This window comes from Spinacia oleracea, chromosome 4 (assembly GCF_020520425.1).
Source record: "Spinacia oleracea cultivar Varoflay chromosome 4, BTI_SOV_V1, whole genome shotgun sequence".
In the NCBI taxonomy this organism is placed as follows: domain Eukaryota; kingdom Viridiplantae; phylum Streptophyta; class Magnoliopsida; order Caryophyllales; family Amaranthaceae; genus Spinacia; species Spinacia oleracea.
The window spans coordinates 147,805,959-147,825,619 of record NC_079490.1 but is presented as its reverse complement, the minus strand read 5'-3'; the positions used below and the strand labels follow the sequence as shown (position 1 = coordinate 147,825,619).

The window sequence follows — 19,661 nt, the reverse complement described above, 5'->3', positions numbered from 1 at the left end:
CTCCATTCCTCCTCACCCAGGCCCCCTCGAACTAAGACATCGATATGATGAACCGACATGGTTCGAAGATTCACATCAATACCCTTCCTCCAAAGCAACGCTAGCCCCCCTGACCTTCCCATAGAGTCTACGGCCAGACCCTCGAACTCGCCCAATCTACTTTGTACTCTCCTAAACTCCCTTCCGCTCAACTTCGTCTCAGATAAGAAAATCATCGACGGGGCCTCCCTCCGGATTAGGTGCCGGAGACCATCAACTGCAAAGGGGTTGCCCAACCCTCTACAGTTGAGACTGAGAATACTCATTGAGGTGGGCGGGGCTGCCTTACAACAGCCTCCGCCTCCCCCAATCCGAATGATACACTTAGAATAGCTGACTTCTTCCCCACTCCCTCCCCATCGATCATCTCACAATCCGCATCCCTAACTCGTTTGCCTCGGACCTCCTCCTCCCTCCCCTTATCATCACCATTTCCTTCTCCTTCACTCGCCCCCCTCGCCAGCCTTTTCCAACTTCTACCTTGCCCCTTTTTCTTCTCCCCAACTACCCCCATATTGAACTTCAAAAGTGGTCCATCTATCACCCCTAACTCAGTCTGCACCCCACCAGGTATACCCTCCACTCTACCTTGCCCAATTGCACCATCATTCGCTTCATTCTTCTCCTCTAGCCCCGCGTCCACTACGCCCACTCTCTCACTGCCTTGCTTCGTAGGGGCTAGCAGCTTCAGACCACCTTCTATGCCCAGGGCCCCCAATTCCTTCACTGTATCGTCAATTAGGGGCACTTTTAGATTAGGTTTAGCAGCGCTCGAGCCCATAGCCTGACAATCAGCTTTCTTTGTAACAAACAGGTTGCGTCTGCATGCCGGTAACGCAGCTAACTCTTCCATCTCCTTACCTCTTCCCTTCCTTGGTGACGCTCGGAGAAACATCCCCCACTCTAGCCCCTTCTTTTTGTCTTCCTCCGAGACGGCAATGCAGTCACGTTCAGAGTGCCCCATAACTCCACACGCAAAGCAAAAGAAAGGGAGACGCTCATAGGCAAATTCGACTAGCACCTCCCTCCCTCTCTTATCTGTTGTAGCCTTCACCCGCCTCAGCGGCCTTGAAACGTCGAGCATAATCCGGAGCCGGCGGTATCTATCCAGTCCCAACGTGTCGTCTTCTATCTCCAGAATTTCGCCCATACCCGTAGTGCATTTTCTAAATCACCAATCATAATGCATGAAGAACATGGATAAAAAATGTGGTATTGGTCATAGTGTTTCAGTAAAAAAAATGATGTGTTAGACACCAACTGTATCACAATTGTCGTGATAGTGATATAAAATTTTATTTATTTTGAATTTTTAAATAGAATTAGTTGAGAATTTATTTGAAGAATCTCGTAATTAGTTCCATATAAAAAGATCGCGGCTCTCCTGCGTTTTGGACTCATTGAAGATAATCACTTATATTTAAAAAGGTCGAGACAAGTGACAACAACAAGCTCTCCCGTTCTCTCCTTTAAGCCCAACACGTGAGTATCTCTATTCTATAAGCCAACTCTTGAAGTTGACTTTTTTGATGTTCCCCCTATAAAATATCCAAACTATCCCCGTTAATTAATGTTAATTATATACGGAATAATATTATTTTAAAATATATTTGTTCCTATATTTAATTGTATAACATTACAATATGTGAGTTTAAAAAAATTGTGATAAAAACTAGTGTAATTAAGAAAGAAGCCCTATGTTAGTCCACTCGCCACCTACCCTAGTCCTGCTCCCCTAAACCCTACAAGTGATAAAATTAAATGAATTCCTATGTCTGCCTTCTTTCTCCTCTCTTGTTTCAGATTTGGAAATGGAGTTCGCTACTCTATTTCAATTGAGGCTATCCATTTCTGTCCTTTTCCCCTTTTTTTGTGGAAAGCATGAGAATTCCGTTACAAAAATTGAGTAGATGAGAGGCTAATAACGTTTAATGCGGTCAAAATCAGTTTAGACACGGCTAAATCGGCCAAGATCTCACAGTCTTCCAAAAAAACTTTTGCAAAGTGGGATATATCATATCGCTACCTCAAACCGTGCTAACTAGGGTGAGACGAGTTAAATCGGATAAGTTTTTACACCAGATAAAGAAGGAAAATATAGATATTTTTTTCCTAACTTGAGTGTCATTGAACACAAATTCTTATTTATAATGGGTGTACAATAAATATTGTATACCGGAGAAAAAGTTTACTCAAAATGCTTAAAAGTTACATTTATATATGTAAAAGTTATCTATTTTTTAATGATAAACTTTTTAATTTGAATAAAAATTATTTCTTCAAAATCAATAATAATGTACAAATTAATCATTTAACCCTTTAAAATATTTATCTATCAACTTTTTAATTTTATAATATAAAAGTTATAGAAAAATAGGTTAAAGTTACAAAAAACTGCATAAAAGTTATATTGATGTACAATAAATTTATTATACACCTTGTGCGCGCAAGACCTTTTGGTCATCAAAATAAGCGAAAAGAAACAGAAAGAATCCTATACGTTGATCATATTGTTAGAAATCTATTAATTAGACATGATTTTACTGATACCCCTTTCATAATAAACGGTCCACCAAAAAGTAGAATGCAAAGCAAAAAGTTGTTTCTCCAACGAACAAACAAAAGCTTGAATTCCAAGTCAGGGTTTGCTTTATTCTCACATTATTTGATTCCCATTGAAGATAAGAGTAATCAAACAGGTCCTGCATCGTCTTATGAACACAGAAAAACCACGTACATGTGAGCGACCAAATTGATCATAGACGGGTACGGTCCAGACTCCAGAACAAACTTGCTTAAAGTTTTATAGTAAAAAGGCTAGAATATCAGTCAGTACTCAGTAGAGTCCAGAACGAACTTGTTTAAGTCATAGCAATTGCTGGAAAGCTTGTTAAGCCTTGAGAAAATCAGATGCGATATCGCTTCTAACAAAGGTTATCTAACATGGAACTTTAGAAAGCTACTACCTTATCACATTAAGAACAGACACATCTACGGAACTTCAACCCGAATCTTCCAAGGAATCCAAATACAATAGCATCAACTATACAGGACCACATCAAGTTTATTGTTTTAGCACAGCATCACCATATACCCACCTAATGAAAAAAGAACCAGTTGGAATCCAAAGATCAACTTACTACCCACCATATCACAAATCACGTTCACAAGAACTTCTCTATGCTGGAGGTTAAAGTAGTTTTGGGGACAGCACCAATAATTGCTTCTTTCTTCTCGCCATTCTTGAAAATTATAACAGTTGGAATGCTTCGGACTCCATATTCAGATGCAATGTTCGCACTATCATCAGTGTTTACTTTGAACACCTTAAGCCTCCCAGCAAACTCCTTCGATAGCTCATCGATTACTGGTTGGACTATTCGACAAGGCCCGCACCATGGAGCCCAGAATTCTACAATAACAGGCAATTCTGATTCCAGGACTAGGGATTTCCATGTTTCTTCAGTTACAGAAGGCACTGCGTTCCTCCATGCAAAAGCAAGTATAACTCAGGATGATGTTTCTTAATTTTTATACTAAAAGAATAATACAAGTATCATATTCTCTTTTACTCAAACAATTACTTAAATGAACCAACCCAGTAACCAGAATGAAAATATTTGATACAAAGACAATCAATTTTTGTACATTGGTGGGAAAGTTAAGTGACAAAAGAGTAACCAGTTTCTTTTATCTCCACATTCTCCCCACAGTGAGGGACTTTTGAAGATTTCGTACAGAAGATGAAAAATAAAGCAATGATTAAGGGTCCATCATTGATGTTTTTGGTAAGCAAGGAGTCATGTTTGTAAAATACTCCAAAAGCCTATAAATCATCAACCTTTAACTAAAATCGTTGTCCTCCCAAGAAAAATAGAGGCCAGTCTACAAAGAATATGTGAAGCAACACATTTGAGTGACTCCAATTTAATTCCACATCCTATGCCTTCTCAAAAAGGGAGGCCAGTAATTGCACGAATAAATGCATTCGTGCCTCATGACTTTTATGAGTGTCAATTGAAATCATATCTATTCAGAGCACTGAATAAATCCTAGGATTGAGAGACAAAGAATAGTACTACAGCAACAAAATACATATTTAACAAAGAACAAATTTACCTCTCCACCATGCATAAACCATTACAATCACCCATCAAACTCCTAACAAATTAAAAATAGCACCTAGTCTAAGCTTCCCTATATTTTACTCAATCTTCTTCTAGTAACAGTTGAATAACAAATCAAGAGTAAAGGTATGTCAAACAGATCAACATAGCAGGGGGCGCCAAAAAATTACCAACAAAGTATTCTCAGATACTTTTAACTATTATATAAACTTAACATCATGTTCAAACTATTTGATCCCAGTACTAATAACTCTGCCTCAAAAGAATAGGTCAAATGCCATTAACTTTTTCCATAAAGTTTGGTCTGTAATGGTGAAGATTTGACTCAACTTCGAAAGTATTTGAGAAAAACTCATTCTATAGATTCAATATGATCCAATGATGGAGAAAAGAACTTGATTTCAAGATAATCAACCATGAAAGTCAAACGTTGCCTATTATCTTAAAAAAAAGGGAGTAGTCAACTAGTCACTAGCAATGGAAATTTTCCACGAATACTCTGCCGAGAGTTACTTCTATCTCTTATGCATTTTATGGAATATTTTAGGCATGACGTAATAATTGCATGGACAAATAGTGAAAGATGGTGATGTCAAAACAAAATCTTTAGTGTGCAGCTATTGAAAATACAAGTGTCACTTCATATAACATTTTGTCAATTTCCCCAAAATTGATGGTGCTAATTCCTGCTAAACAATAATGAAGGCCCCAGAACTCCAGCAATGCTTCACAGAAGAATACAATATCTTGTCACTTCTGTAATTAAACAAATGAACTCTTAATGACCCCTATGTTCTCATGAAATGGTCTTCCTTCCACAATGCCATGCATCTCATTGTATCACATTTTAACTCAGCATACACATGCAAGTCCTATAGACCCTCAAATGCAATACTCACACCACAAAATACCTAAGAACTCGCCTCAACCAAGCAAGAAAAAATGGATTTCGCTTCAATAGCAATAGTAAAAAAAACACAGCAATATGAACACATAAGATGATATTTCAACAAAAAAAACGAGGCTTGTACATCAGTACATAACTAGCGTATCAAAAGAAGGCGAATCTACTGTTTCTCCTTCCTAAAAATTCTAGTTTATGATGACCGAAAAAGGGCTGTTCAGTTTCCGCTGAACATCCATTCACATGTTTCTGATACTACATTTCCTACATCGACTAAGTCTGTATTCCATCACTAATATATCAACACAATGTGCATAATCAGAACGATGGCATTTCTAAAGAGTCCCAGATAAAGGGCGCAGCAAACGAAAACTTAAGACATATTTTTACTTCTTGAGTATCCAAGGCCCTCATGCATAACAATTAAAGCAAGCCACCAAAAACTTTCCTCGTCAATTGCTGAATACTCCACTCCAACAAGCTTCTTACTGACTTAACTGTAACTATCAGACTATAACAATACATCTAAAAGATATGTCCAACAATAAAGGTGAAAATAAGATACGAACAGGACAAAATTTCAACTAAGATAGTGATATGTCGCGGTGACCAATCCTTACATTGAGAAAGAGGCAGTAACGTTGTCCATATCGGAAACCATCTGGAAAGCTTTGCAGTTCCTAGGCATCGAACAAACACTTGGCTGGCGGGTGGGAGAAGGCTACTGTTGATGATCTAATGAAGAGGAATATTGAGGTGCCAAAATGTGTGCTTCAAGCAAAAGGTTTGAAGAAGATGGCATATTTATAGTGACTTTCACCGTTTCACATAATGTCCCTCATACACTCCATTTGCAAATTCATCTAAACTTATCTCATCAACCCCACCAAATAAAAAAATAGGTAAAGGGTATCCCTCAAATTTGAACTAATTCCTAAAGGTGACATTCTTTCCCGTATAAATGAAATACTTTCTGATGTGGGAATGAAATCATATGAACAAATGTTGTACTAACACATATCTATCAATAATTTGCTTAATCCTTCACCAGAATTAGAGAAAAAGAGAAGTTATTACAATCCGAATAAATCAAATACTTCTAATGAAATCATATGAACAAATGTTGTACTAACACATATCCTTAGTTTTAAAAAGCGCGCTTTTTGTGCTTAAAGCTCAGAAGCTCACAACAAAACACTTATGCCAGCCGAAGCCTAGCGACATACAAGAAGCGCGCACTTCGGTGCTTTTGCGCTTCCTAGCGCTTTTGCGCTTCTTGTAGTCTGGGCACATCAGACCCTTCTTTTTTATAAAAAATAAAGCCACGTGACTCTAATCTTCTTATTTAAAGTATCACGTGATTTTTTTTTTTTTTAAAGCGAATATTTGGGAAGTTTAACCCTAGTGCAATTTTCTCCCGTAGCCGAATTTCTCTAGCCTTCTCGCCGGATTTTTCCCGTCAAATTCTGAACTTTTCTTTCGTCGTTTTGATTTCTCTTTTTTTTTCATCTTTTCTTTCCATATTTTCTCCATATTTTCTGAAGTTTTAAATTTTATTATTTCTTTTCGGGTGCGCTTTCGCTTTGCGCTTAAGCTCCAAAGCCCTTTTGCGCTTCAGTGCGCTTCGCGCTTTTTAAAACTAAGCACATATCTATCAATAATTTGCTTAATCCTTCACCACAATTAGAGAAAAAGAGAAGTTATTATAATCCGAATAAATCAAATACTTCTAATGTGGGAATGAAATCGTAGGTAAACATGTTGTACTAACACATAATTCTATCAATCAATCAATCAATTTCTTAATCCTTAGAGAAAAAGAAAAATTATTACAATCTTGAACGAGTGACTGATAGCTCACACAACAATTTTGTGACTACAAGCAAATCCTTAATGAGGTGGTGTGTGCTCCCCATGCAACAGACCAAGAAAAATATACTACATTACAACTTACACCCAAACAAATCAATCCCAAAACCACAACCTCCAAAACTTTTGATCCTAGTATCCGGAATCACAAACCACAACCTCCAAATTCTCAACGGACCTCTAAACCGTAAGTCATTTTATCTAATTTCCAACTTCTACATGCACTCATATATACAAAGTTCATAGAGAATGACATTTTGACAATTGACATGTATGTAAGGAGCCACTTAATTTGACAATGGCGATTGGCGGATATTGTACCCCCATAATTTAACGATCATAGAATACAGTCCAAAACTCGAAACTCAAAAGCCTACATGAACGTCGATTTTATAAATCGTAGATTATTGACTCCTCGTTTCCAAAATCCAGTCCTTTTCATTTACAAAATTTTACATTTGGAATTGAAACTTTAGGTCATTTTGGCGCATTCAAATTGTCGTCATGCTCAAACCAAACACAAACCCTAGCCAACATAATCAAATACAAAATATGAAATATGAAATACGAACACAAACACAGACCAAAAAAAAAGGCAGAACACAGACAAAAAAGGTAAAAAAATCTGAGGAGAAATTAGGTGAATGCTTACATTGAAAAGTTGTATCAGAACTCTCACAAACGATTCGGCTACAACGACGACCTATCCTGGCGCGCGAAGTCACCGATCCGAGAGCACGAGTTGAACAACCGGAGCTGACCTTCAAGCCTCTGAACTCTGGCAATTTGAGCGAAGTGGAGAGGGAAGATGGTGTAGAGGAAGAAGAGGAAATCGGAGAAAGTGAGGCTGAAGGAAAAGGTAAAGAGCAAGGAATAGCGAGAGATTCGAGGAGAATCGCCATGGAAATGGAGGAGAGAGAAAAATGTAGAAAGGGAAGAGATCTGAGCGTGAGAGAGAAGTGCAGGGGGGGACGGGAGCGAGTGGGGCGAGTGGGATGTGGAAATGTGGTAAGTGGGTAATGGATGAGGCAAACTTTGCGTTGTCTCCTTTTTTTTTTCTTTTTTTTCTTTTTTTTTGTACAGGCGTTGTCTCCTTATTTCCTCCTGGTTTTGGAAATATTTTTTGGAATTAACAATAACGCACAAGAAATTAACCTCAAGGAAAACAAAAGGGGGTCCATTACTGAGGTGATAATCGGGTTTTCAGATTAGGGTTATTTCGAATGGGGTTCCCCACTCTTCCCGCTTCTAGACCTGGTTATTGGACAGGATAGTCCAATGGATATTGGGTTAGGGTCAAGTTAATAGGGTTTTTATTGGGCAGGGCTCTTATTGGACATGGCCTTTATTGGACAGGGTCATTATAGGGTCAAACTTATACTACAATTATTTTGAAAATTAAAATAGTAATGATACAAAAAATTACGTGTATAGCTTCGTATTTACTTGTACTTGTACATGGCTCTTTTGTTTTTCATTTTTCATTGCTCGTTTATTGACCCGCCCACTAATGACCCGCTATTGACCCGCGACCCGCTTTTGACCCGCCCATTATCGACCCGCTAAAAATGACCCTTTCAATACCCGACCCTCTTTTGACCCGCACCGACCCTGACCCGCACCGACCCTGACCCGCCCCGCCCGATAACCAGGTCTACCCGCTTCATACCCGTCGTGGATGATGGAATGGGTATAGATTTACTTCGTATTTGTTTAGGTGATAATATGAATTTAGGTGATATATTTAAGTTTTTTTGTTTGAATATTTTTTTTGTTATGATGGTTATTTGTTTCAATTATGTGTTACTTTAGTTATAAAGTATTTTTTTCTAAACTTAAATTTTCATTACTTCGTATATATGGAAATGTTTGCTAAATAAGAATGAATTTAGGAGATATATTTAAGTTTTTTTGTTTGGATATTTTTTTTGTTATGATGGTTATTTTTTTCAATTATGTGTTACTTTAGTTATAAAGTATTTTTTTCTAAACTTAAATTTTCATTACTTCGTATATATGGAAATGTTTGCTAAATAAGAACAATTAGGTGGGTATTGTGCGGATATGGGGCGGAGATGAGAAGGGGATGGATACCCAGTCGGGTGGTGGGGCGGGGATAGATTTTAGTTTACACCCGTTGGGGCGGGGATGGGGATGAATTTGTACCCGCAATGGGTGATGGGGCGGGGATGGGGATGAAAATTTTAGGTGGGACGGGGAGGGAGGGGTCTAAATCCGCCCCGCCCCATTGACATCCCTAAATGAAGTTATGTTCGAATGATGAATTATTTCTTGTTCGTGTTTAGTTTGATTTCACGACCATTCGCGTTTTGCGTTTTATCAAATTGGAAAGATTTATTGAGGAAATCCATCAAAATTATACTCCATCCGTTCCTAAATAAGTGTCACTTTTCTATTTATGGCGTTCCCTTATAAGTGTCACATTTCTATTTTGGACACGTACACTTTACCAATATACCCCTTAACTTCCCAACAATTACACAAATTACCTCACTTTTCTAAACAAATGTGACGGAAAAAATATTAAAAAAATAATAAAAAACAGATTTTTTTTTTTAAATGGGGAAGTCAGACTTGGGGAGTTAGGTTTGTGTGGAAATCTGGAATGGTCCCCCATAAATCCCCCCCCCCCCCACCCACCCATATTCACTCGTCTCTCTCTCTCTCTCTCTCATTCATTTCTTCAACTTCTTCTCTCAATTTTCTGCTCTGTTTCTCTCGTTTCTCTCTCTAGAATTTGAAACGCTCTCTTTTTTTTCGAAGGTTTTTGAGATTAAACCCTAGAAAAATCTTTTGTGAGCTAAAGTCCCCTTTGATTTTGTGTTTTTTTTTGCTGAGATTTGTGTGAGATCTCTTTGCATGTTCGTTTTTGGGTAAAAAAAATGGGTTTTTCGAGTTTCTTTGGTTGATCTGGGTTTTTGGGTTGAAGATCTTGAAGATCGGTGTTTTTTGGGTGATCTGGGTTTATTGGGTTTTTTATCTTGTTTTCTCGTTGATCTTGGGTATTTTTTTATCTTGTTTTTTCGTTGATCTTGTGTTTTAATGGGTGATCTGAATTTTTCGGGTTAATCTGGGTGTTCGTGGTTTTCTGGGTTTTTGTTTGATCTCGATCTGTGGTTGATCTTGGGGTTTTTGTGTGATCTCGTATTTTCTGGGTTTGTTGGTGACTTGGGTTTTCTAAGGTTGGTTGTATGTGTTTGTGGGTTACCTGGTTGATCTAGGGTTTTCTGGGTTTCTTTGGTGTTCTTTTGAGGGTGATCTTGGTTTTTTGTGAAGGAAATAATGCCCTTGGTCCAAGTATGCATTCTATGTTAAGTCTAATAAGTGCGGTTCAGTATTAATTAACAAGTTAATAATTCAGTGGGATCAAGTGAGCTGAATGCCTAGCTAGAGGCCGCTTCAGTTCAAGTGGAATTAATGATATTAATCCACAGCTTACTCTTGACTGAACCCGTAGGGTCACACAAATAGTACGTAAACGGATCAAGTATTTAATGGCATTAAATACTCCATCTATGGATATTCGGAATCGACGGATCTTGGTTTCAGTGGGAGCTGAGATCGTCACAAGCAAGAAATGAATACTCCGGAAACGATGATATTGCCGGAAACGGAAATATGGATCGTATCGGAAATATAAATATTATCCAAGTCGTAGATATTGCCGGAAACGGAAACATGGTACGTATCGGAAAATATTATCGGAAATGGAAATATTGCCGGAATCGGAAATATTGCCGGAAACGGAAATATTGTCAGAATCGGAAATATTATCGGAATCGGAAAATAATTCCGGAAACGGAAATATTAAATATTTGTTTGAAACGGAAATTAATTCCGGAATCGGAAATATTAAATATTGTTCGTATCGGAAATGAATTCCGGAACCGGGAATTTAATCGGAAGCGTATCGTACGAATAAGCATCGGACGAGGCCTGCCGGACGAGGGCCCAGCACGAAGCCAGGCCATCGCCCAACAAGCCAAGCGCGCCACACGAACAGCCAAGGCCACGCCAGGCCCAGCGCAAGGCCAGGCCCAGCAGGCCGTGGCAGCGCGCGCAGCGCGCGCAGCAATGGGCTGCGAGCTGTGCTGCTGCTCGCGTGGGCTTGCGGCTCGCGTGGGCCGAGCGGCCGTGTGGGCTGTGCGCGGGCATGGCCTGCACGCTCGTGGGTCATGCTCGTGTAGAGTTTGTGTTCACATACGAAACCTAAATAGTATAGGATTTGTTTGATGATTAAATTCCTAATCCTAAAAGGATAAATATTAATTAATTAGAGTCCTACTAGGATTCTAGTTTAACTAATTAGTATCCTAATAGGATTCCAGTTCCTTTTCCATACCTCTATAAATAAGGGCCTAGGGTCATTATTTGCAGGGACGATTGAAGTATTCAAAGGGTAAGTTTTTGATAGAAAAATCAGCCATACACTTGCAAACACGTAGCCGAAAATCCTAGCAACCTTAAGGGCGATTCTAGTTGGTCTAACTTGAGGCGGATCCGGACGTACTGTGGACTATCTACGGAGGGACGACATTTGGAGTCCTAAAGACTTGTTCTTGTTCGGTTCGGGCGCAGCTAGGGAAGGCACGCTACAACATGTATGCATCAATACTATGCTAAATGATTATGTGAATATAATATGCTTTCCTGGCTTTATGGTTTTTCCGCATGATTTATGAATTGTCATATGTATCATAACCTAACAGTGGTATCACGAGCCTCTTATTATTTTCATAATCTAAATTGCATAAACATGGTTAAATATTACAAATTTGCAAGAATTAAAAGGGGTGATTAATTTTCGTAATTGTTAATTAATTGCAAATTGCGTTTATTTAATTATACGTACGCAGTTTTTCGGCAGGTTCTTCGTTACTCATCCAAATCGAGTGATTTTTGTGTCAATTCCGCATGTAAAAGGCATTCTAAAATTTTGACAAAAATAATATTTTTCGGCCGAACCCAGAAATCTCAAATTCGAAGCCTAACTATGACTTTTCGGAGGTTTTAGTTTTTCGAGTGCAAAATTTCGTAAATTTAAGATGTTAAATTAAATATTTGCGATTCTTGTTGATAAATCTTGAATTTTTGATTGACCTACCGTATATGTTTAACAAGTTTGAATGCCTAGCCTTGTTAATTATGCAATCTAATTTGTAATTATGAATAATTTGTTGAAAATTGAAATAATTTAGAATTAATTTGATTTTCATAATTAGTTATAATTTAATTAGAGACCTATGATTAAAAACCACCATAAAAATTGTAAATTTATGTTAAATTTTAAATTTTTTATGACCTAGACTTGAATCCATGTTAATCGGAAATCAATTAAAGGATTTTTTGGTATTTACTACCTTAAAAATACACCATTTTTGTATTTACTACCTTATGAAAAATTTATTTTAAATTACTACCTTAAAGTTCCATTTTTTTTGTATTCACTACCATTTTACAGTTTTCTCATTTTAAAATTCAGATATCTCTTTCGTTTCTTAATCATTTTAAGTGATTCAAAGCTCATTCTTCTCATTTATGTGTAAGGATTCCATAGGGATCCGACTTTTTAACATTTCATAAAAGTTTAAACAAATTAAATATTATTTGTAAAATTTTAAAATATTTATGAATTATCAAACGAATTTCTTTGAAATGACGTTCTCAATGAAATCCCTATAGAAAAAGGAAAATAATGAACTTTGAATCACTTTAAACGATTAAGAAACGAAAGAGATATCTTAATTTTAAAATGAGAAAAATGTAAAGTGGTAGTAAGTAAAAAAAAATTGGAAGTTTAAGGTAGTAATTTAAAATAAAAATTTCATAAGGTAGTAAATACAAAAGTGGTGTATTTTAAAGGTAGTAAATACCGAAATATCCTCAATTAAATAATAAATTTTCGATTTTTCGCCCTAAAATTATGAAATTAATATTATTTATTAATTTGTCATTAATTTTGAATATAAATTTTTAATTTTTATGCGATTCGCTCATATAACTTGCACGCACAAAGCAATGGATGCTACGTGTTACCCTTAATGGGTGTTGTATAGTGCGGGCGTGCGACGACGAGCAAGGGAGCTCGTCGACCATGCGGTACGAATGCAGCGAGCAAGGGCATGGTGCACGAGCACAAGGCAGCAGCTCTGCCTTGTGTCGTAGGCTGTGAGCAATGGGCGTATGGGCAGGGGCGAGAGCAAGGCACGAGCAGTCGCGTGTGGGCAGCAAGCGTGCTGCGCCACAGCGCGCAAGCATGCGGAGCCTCGCGCGCAGCGAGCGCAAGCTCGCGTGCCACGAGCGCTACGCACAGCGTCGATGGCTCGCGCGCAGCCAGCGTCAGCTCGCATACTGCTGCCTCGTGCGATGAAAGGCAGGCGCGCAGCGAGCGATGGCTCGCATGGATCGAGCGCTGGCAAGCGAGCGTAGCGAGCGATGGCTCGCGTGCAGCGAGCGCTGGCGCGCGCAGCGAGCACCAGCTCGCGTGTTCGATTGATGCCTTGCGATGGTGAGCAACAGCAATGCGACGCAACGCATGGGCTGCGGGCACATGGCCAACAATGGTTGTATGCGTGTAGCCCATGGGCGTGCGTTGCGTGGGATTGTTGCGTTGCGATTATATCGTTTTGAAATTTTAATTTGAAATTTTCAGTTTACGTAATTTTAATTAATTTTAAAATTAATAATTTAAATTATTTTCTTGGATTTTAATTTTGAATATTGTAATTATAATAAATTTTATTTATTCTAATTATTTTACTAAAATTAAAATCATGAATTAATTTAAATACGACTGAAATTAAATTAAACTTTTTGGATTCAATTATAAATTTATATGAGCTTTAAATTTTAATTAAATTTGTATGTTTCCGGTTAGACTAGAAATACATTTTTATGTTTAAAATTAGTAAAGCATATGAATTTATTGGTTTAAGTGGGAGCATTTTTAGTCATAAACTCTTGATTAGGTCTACAAATCCTTAAGGTTAAAACAACTTGATTAGAATTAATAAGGACTGAATAATTTGTAGATTATTGGTGCCCTTGATTAATTGCTGCAAATGTTTATGTGATGCATAATGTGTTTTACTAACCAGCTATGTGGGCCATTCATGATAATGAATGGGTGAATGGTATATATTGTATATGTACTGTTTTGCAGGTTATGAAGTGACTAGTATGGCCCAAATAGGATAGAAAATATGGTATGCGAACCATTAATTTGAATGTAATTGGTCTAAAGTACCAAAATTGTTTTTCAATTCAAATATGGTCTGCGTACCATCAAATAGTTGTAATCAGTTTTAATTATAGCTTATTCTATTTGAAGAAAATGGTGCCTCCCACAGAGATTTTCAAGACGGACTTTGAAGTTGAAGCTTCAAGATGAAGTCGGGCCATACTAGATCACATTTATCTTATGCATGTTTTAAGTTATTTATTGCTTTTAAATATGTCTTAAAATGCATGAGATCAAAGCTTGATTATGTTGCATGATTAAGGATTTTAGTTCACTTAAAATCTAACCAACATAGTAAGAGCCTTAAGTTCCAAACTTAAAAATTGAGTTAAAAGGTGCCATGCCAAAATATACACTTGCTTGGATATCCTTTACATCAATCTAGTAATAGTTTTCGCTCAGCGAGGTGTTACTTATTGGTCCTAAAGGGGCAAGGTAAACAAATAACTGTGAGTACACGTTAGTTTTGGTGAAACTCAACGATATAAGTAAGGAGTCCTTTTATGTCGTGGCAAAATCGATAGGTTTACCTAATAAGTTCTTAGACGTACCTATCAACCAAGAGTAGTTTCTAGACTATTAGCAAAAGGCTTTTGCTTACCTAAAATGTTTTAGAATTGAGTCGACAAACTGTGCTTAATTCTTCAATGGTTTTAGGGTCTTGGAATCATTTTATTCACACCTGCCGGAACAATAAATTCGAATAAAATGCTAATAACTTGTTTAAATTGCATGATTTCTTTTCAAGTTATTACTCATGATAAATGTTTAGACTTTGCATGCTTCAATGTATGTTTTAATTATTGTTTATAATTAAATATCTTGCACTGCAGTAAATCCTTTTAGAAAGGTACCAGTAAATTTCCTCGATTGGTAGTGAATCCAAGAACGATTCACGGAAATGAGAGAAAATGAGCAATTTAAAATGTACGTTTCTTTTCGCGACTTTTATGGTTGTTTTTCGAATATCAAAATCGAATGGCAAACCAATTGGTGCTTGTGAATTCAAAATACAATGTAGTTTTGAGATCATAAAGCATTGAGTTTAAACGCTCAGCTTTACCAATGGTTAACAACCTAAAATCTTTTTTCCATTTAATTCTCGAATGAGTCTAGTCCCTAGACATTCGAATAGATCGATGCTTAGAGAACTTTAGAAGCTTCTGGTAAGATCATCTAGTTGAAACAAAATATTCAACATAAATTTAAATGGTAAAGAACCTTGTTGGTGACATTGGACATGTCTAACAAAGTATAAAAGTCAACACTAAAGAATTCAATTCTTAAGACTATAAGAAAGGGTACAAGAAATAGGAAAACAAGGAACAAATGAAAGGAGTTTACGATTCCGTTTCTACCTATAAGTTTATGTTTAAAGAAAAGTGACCTAGCAATCAAACTTCCTTGGTATCATATACCGCTTGAGGTTCTTACTTCGGTAATAACTCAAACAATGGAAGCTAGGCTACACTAATGACCTACAAGTGGGAAATGAAGCATGGCAATGCTACATTAGTTGTAGGGTCATCTAGTTTGTTTTAAGTCCTTTCAAGGCTGGAACTAAATGGCTATTTTGTTCCATAATCAGCATACCTAAATTTCTGCATTCTGCTTCAAACACAGAAAGACTCACATTCAGAAGAACAAAAACAATGTTTGTTTGTTTGTTTATTTGAATGAAATGGTCATTTACGGGATGAGTCAATATGCTTGATTAAAACAAACAACTCTTTAACAATAAAAACTTTACTAGGTTCAAATCAACCCCTTGATTTGAGTTCCACTAATCTTTGGCACTGTTGCTTAGACCATATCAACAAGTTAACATTCAAAAGCTCTATTTTGATAGACTTTTGAAAGTTGATTGATTTCTAGATCAATTTAAGACAACTAGTCTTACTTGTTGAAAGTAACAAAAGATATGAACTATTGTTAGAACGCCTAGACAATAGAGTTCAAAGCTAAAGAAAGATTTTATGACTTTATGGATTTGAGTGAATATAGGTTTATTTACTCAAATGTGATATAAGTTGAATCTGTTTGGCTAGTTCAAAGATTCAGAAGTATAAAATCCACTTGGCAAGAAATCATAAAGATCTAGGTTAGATCATGTTGATGATTACTTAAGTCAAGAATGATCATCAATGATTGTGTGAAATAAAATTCACAATCTAGCTCCATAAGATATGGCATATCTAAGTTGGAATGATCGAAGTCGATTAGTACTTGATTCAATCAATGATGAATCATAAAGACTTTTCCTATAATTTCTAAAACAAAATGCTCAACTACCACCAAACTAAACCAAATTCGTCAAAGCTATTGAAAAGTAATTTCAGAATATCTTTTCATAATATATCTAAAGAGTTCCTAAACTTAGTGGGAGCTTAGTGTTTGTTATTCAACAAACTAAGGCCCAAGTATAGATATATGTTTCATTGTGATTTATTCAAATGAGACACAATGGTATTGTTTCTACCACGAATTTTTGAGAACATAATGTTTGTTTGCTCGAAATAATGTCCTTTTGGAGATTCGTTTCCAAAATGACAAGTGGGATAAAATAGACCTCGAAAGTCTTCGAGGCGAACAACAAACATAAACGGACATTCCGGAGGCTTTTCAAAGTTCTTTAGAAAATTCGAACACGTATTCTTTAAGGACTTTAGAAGTGGCTTTTAAAGAATAGACATCTCTTAGAAGACTTTACAAGTGCTTCAAGGAGAACAGAATATTCAAAGGACTTTCAAGTGGCTATTGATATTCTATTGTTTGATGTTCTATACCCAAGTAGGCATAGAGTTCAAGTCACTGAAACTATGAGATTCTTCTATTAGATAGTGAATAAACATGGAGTTCAGGTCACTGAAGCTATGCAATTCTTCTATTAGATAGTAAAGAAACCTACAACTTACAGTCAAACTATTAATGAGTTTGTGACTTGTAAGAAAGCTATGACGAAACCCAGATTCCCTAAAATGGTTAGAGGCCATATATAGACCCAAATGTTTTAAATGGTTAGAGGCCATAAAACATACTCAATGTTTTGATGACAAAATTGAAATTTTGTTGATTTGCAAGAATAGTTTCACACCTATTGGTTGCAAGTTTGTTTTAAGGATAAAAACCATCAAACATGAAATTGTGTTCACACACAAAGCTAGATTAGTTGCTAAAGGTTACAAGCAAATTCACGGCGTGGATTGTGTTGAAACCTCATGCATAATCGTAATGCTCAAGTCTATAAATCAAGCAATGATCGCATATTGGTACATATGGCAATTGGATGACAAAACAATTCCTCAAATGTTGGAATAAACTATGTACATGGTATGTCATAGGATTTGTGGATCCAAATAAATGCTTGAAAAGAATAGCTAGCTTATGAAATCTAAGTACAGATTTAAGCAAGCAATTGGGAAATAGAAATGTATTTTAGTGAAGCTAATAAGTATTTAGTTTCATAAAATGTACATGATTCTTATAGATATATAAGAAGTTTAGTGGGAGTACATAAAACTTAATTGGTCCTGTGTGTATCACACACATATCTCTCTATTGTAAAATAACATTCAAATGCTAATGACTTAGATTTGAAATTATTCATCAATGATGGACCAAGGCGAAACTTAGTACATACTGGGTATTAAGATCTATTTACAAAGATCTTATATTAATGTTTTGGATTAAGTAATGGCATTTACTAAATCAAACACGAAATACTCCATTGGAGATATTCGACCCATGTGAATAAATCTAAGTAAAAGAATGTTTGAACTATGTATAAGCATTTACTAAGTTAACATCAAAGAATCTAATGAGATTCTTCACCTATATTATATGTCAAAGAATTTAGCTGGATTCAGTATCTACTGAAATTGAATGAGCTAAAGTTACATGAATAGAATTCAATTGGGAATTATTCTGCAAAAGAATTTATCATGTATGATATAATATGAGGATCGCCAAAAACGTATCGTATGACTTTAGGCATGACGAACATATACCAATCTCTATTGATCTAAGTGAAGACCAATTAGATTGAGATCAAGAAAAACTTATGGTACTTGAAAAGGTACAGATGATTACTTCTTGATTCAAGGAAATAAAGATATGCTAAATATTGATGCCACACGCATAAACACTGGTAAAGGATCAAGAAAGATCCCTTTGGAGTTAACCATTGGCAAGGACGAGCTATAGAGCATCGTGTTTTAAAACGGCAACATGGATTGGAGACCATGAGTTGTTGCGTGGGAAATTAAATATTAATTTCTATGTTCTAAGATACAGCTGGAAAGTCTTCCACATATCCGTGAACTGCTTGGATAAGTAAATCCAAACCAAAGCATCACTAGCAACCTATACAGTTGAAGTAGAAGTACTTATTGCCTAAGAAGCAATAAAACTGAGTTGTTTACATTAAAAGTTCTTCACTGAACTTGGATGGATCACATGTCTGCTGACTTGATGGTTCTTCATTGCAAAATGCGTAGAACCACTATTTAAGTAAGAAAGACTAGATCACATAATAAACAAACTCAAAAGATCTTATCATCCTATTTCGAAAAACATTCGATGAAAGGGATATTAAGATTAGCAAAGCATGATAACTAAACCTATGCAACAGGTGAGAAGCAACACTCACATTGTAGCACTGGAAATCAAGCATAGCTTTGAATTCCATGAAATGTTTTAAAAATGGGTTAGAGGCCCATGGTTGTAAAACATTGGGGTTGAACATTTATCGTATATGAAATGTATTTTCATATTCCATTTAATCTTGGTTTAGTATTAAATGATGAGTCCCTTCAATTTGACGATATATTCAAGATAGACTGTCAGGACCAGTCCTGTGACTAAGAAATGTCTATCAAGTGAACTTGAATGTCAAAGGTTGAAAATGGTCCCTAGTCGGAGTTTTCTATAAAATTGGACGCATAGAAAACGTTAGACGATTAGAATGCAAGATGACTAGTAGTTCTGTTTCTTGAACTATGTGGACATGGCAATGTCATAATCATTTGCATAGATACTTACTTTGGGAAGACTAGTATCGGACAAGACCTATGAAACTTTACTGTAAGAGATGAAAATCTGTCATAAGTAAATTTCATTAAAATTATTAGACACTAAATCCTCAATACCTGAGTGATTTGAGATTACTTGTTTGAGAACTGGTTGCTTTGACGTTGACCAACTGTCGCACCGTAAAAGGAGGCTATAAAGGCAACGCAAGGTAATCACCTATCAAACAAAGTCTAATCTCAAGATCGCAAGATTGGGATTGTCCTCCCATAAATCGGGATGAGATGCTTAAAAGTTGTACAAAGGCCACTCGGAGAGCTAGAAGCTGTGAAATGCATGGCCGTGCTCGGATGAATCATAGGCTATGATTATCTGTTTATTTGATCAGTTGAACTCTGAAACCGAGAAACACCTCTGGAAATAATAAGGATGA

General features: G+C 36.5%; 1 protein-coding gene across 1 annotated transcript; it reads right to left on the bottom strand.

Annotated features, from left to right (window-relative positions):
• Positions 1-2,879: 2,879 nt before the first annotated feature.
• LOC110777211 (uncharacterized) lies at positions 2,880-7,979 on the bottom strand. Its single transcript, XM_021981818.2, has 2 exons — positions 7,592-7,979; positions 2,880-3,517 (listed from the first exon to the last, which is right to left on the bottom strand). Exons 1-2 carry the CDS (start codon positions 7,839-7,841, stop codon positions 3,204-3,206), a joined length of 564 nt encoding a protein of 187 aa, XP_021837510.1. The 5' UTR covers positions 7,842-7,979; the 3' UTR covers positions 2,880-3,203.
• Between the last annotated feature and the right edge of the window lie 11,682 nt (positions 7,980-19,661).

Excerpts from the sequence above, each read along its gene's own strand:
- LOC110777211 (XM_021981818.2), bottom strand. The coding sequence starts at position 7,841 with ATGGCGATTCTCCTCGAATCTCTCGCTATTCCTTGCTCTTTACCTTTT. Across the intron at positions 3,518-7,591 it reads TTCTGATACAACTTTTCAAT|TGCCTTCTGTAACTGAAGAA; the intron begins GTAAGCATTCAC and ends GGAGGAACGCAG.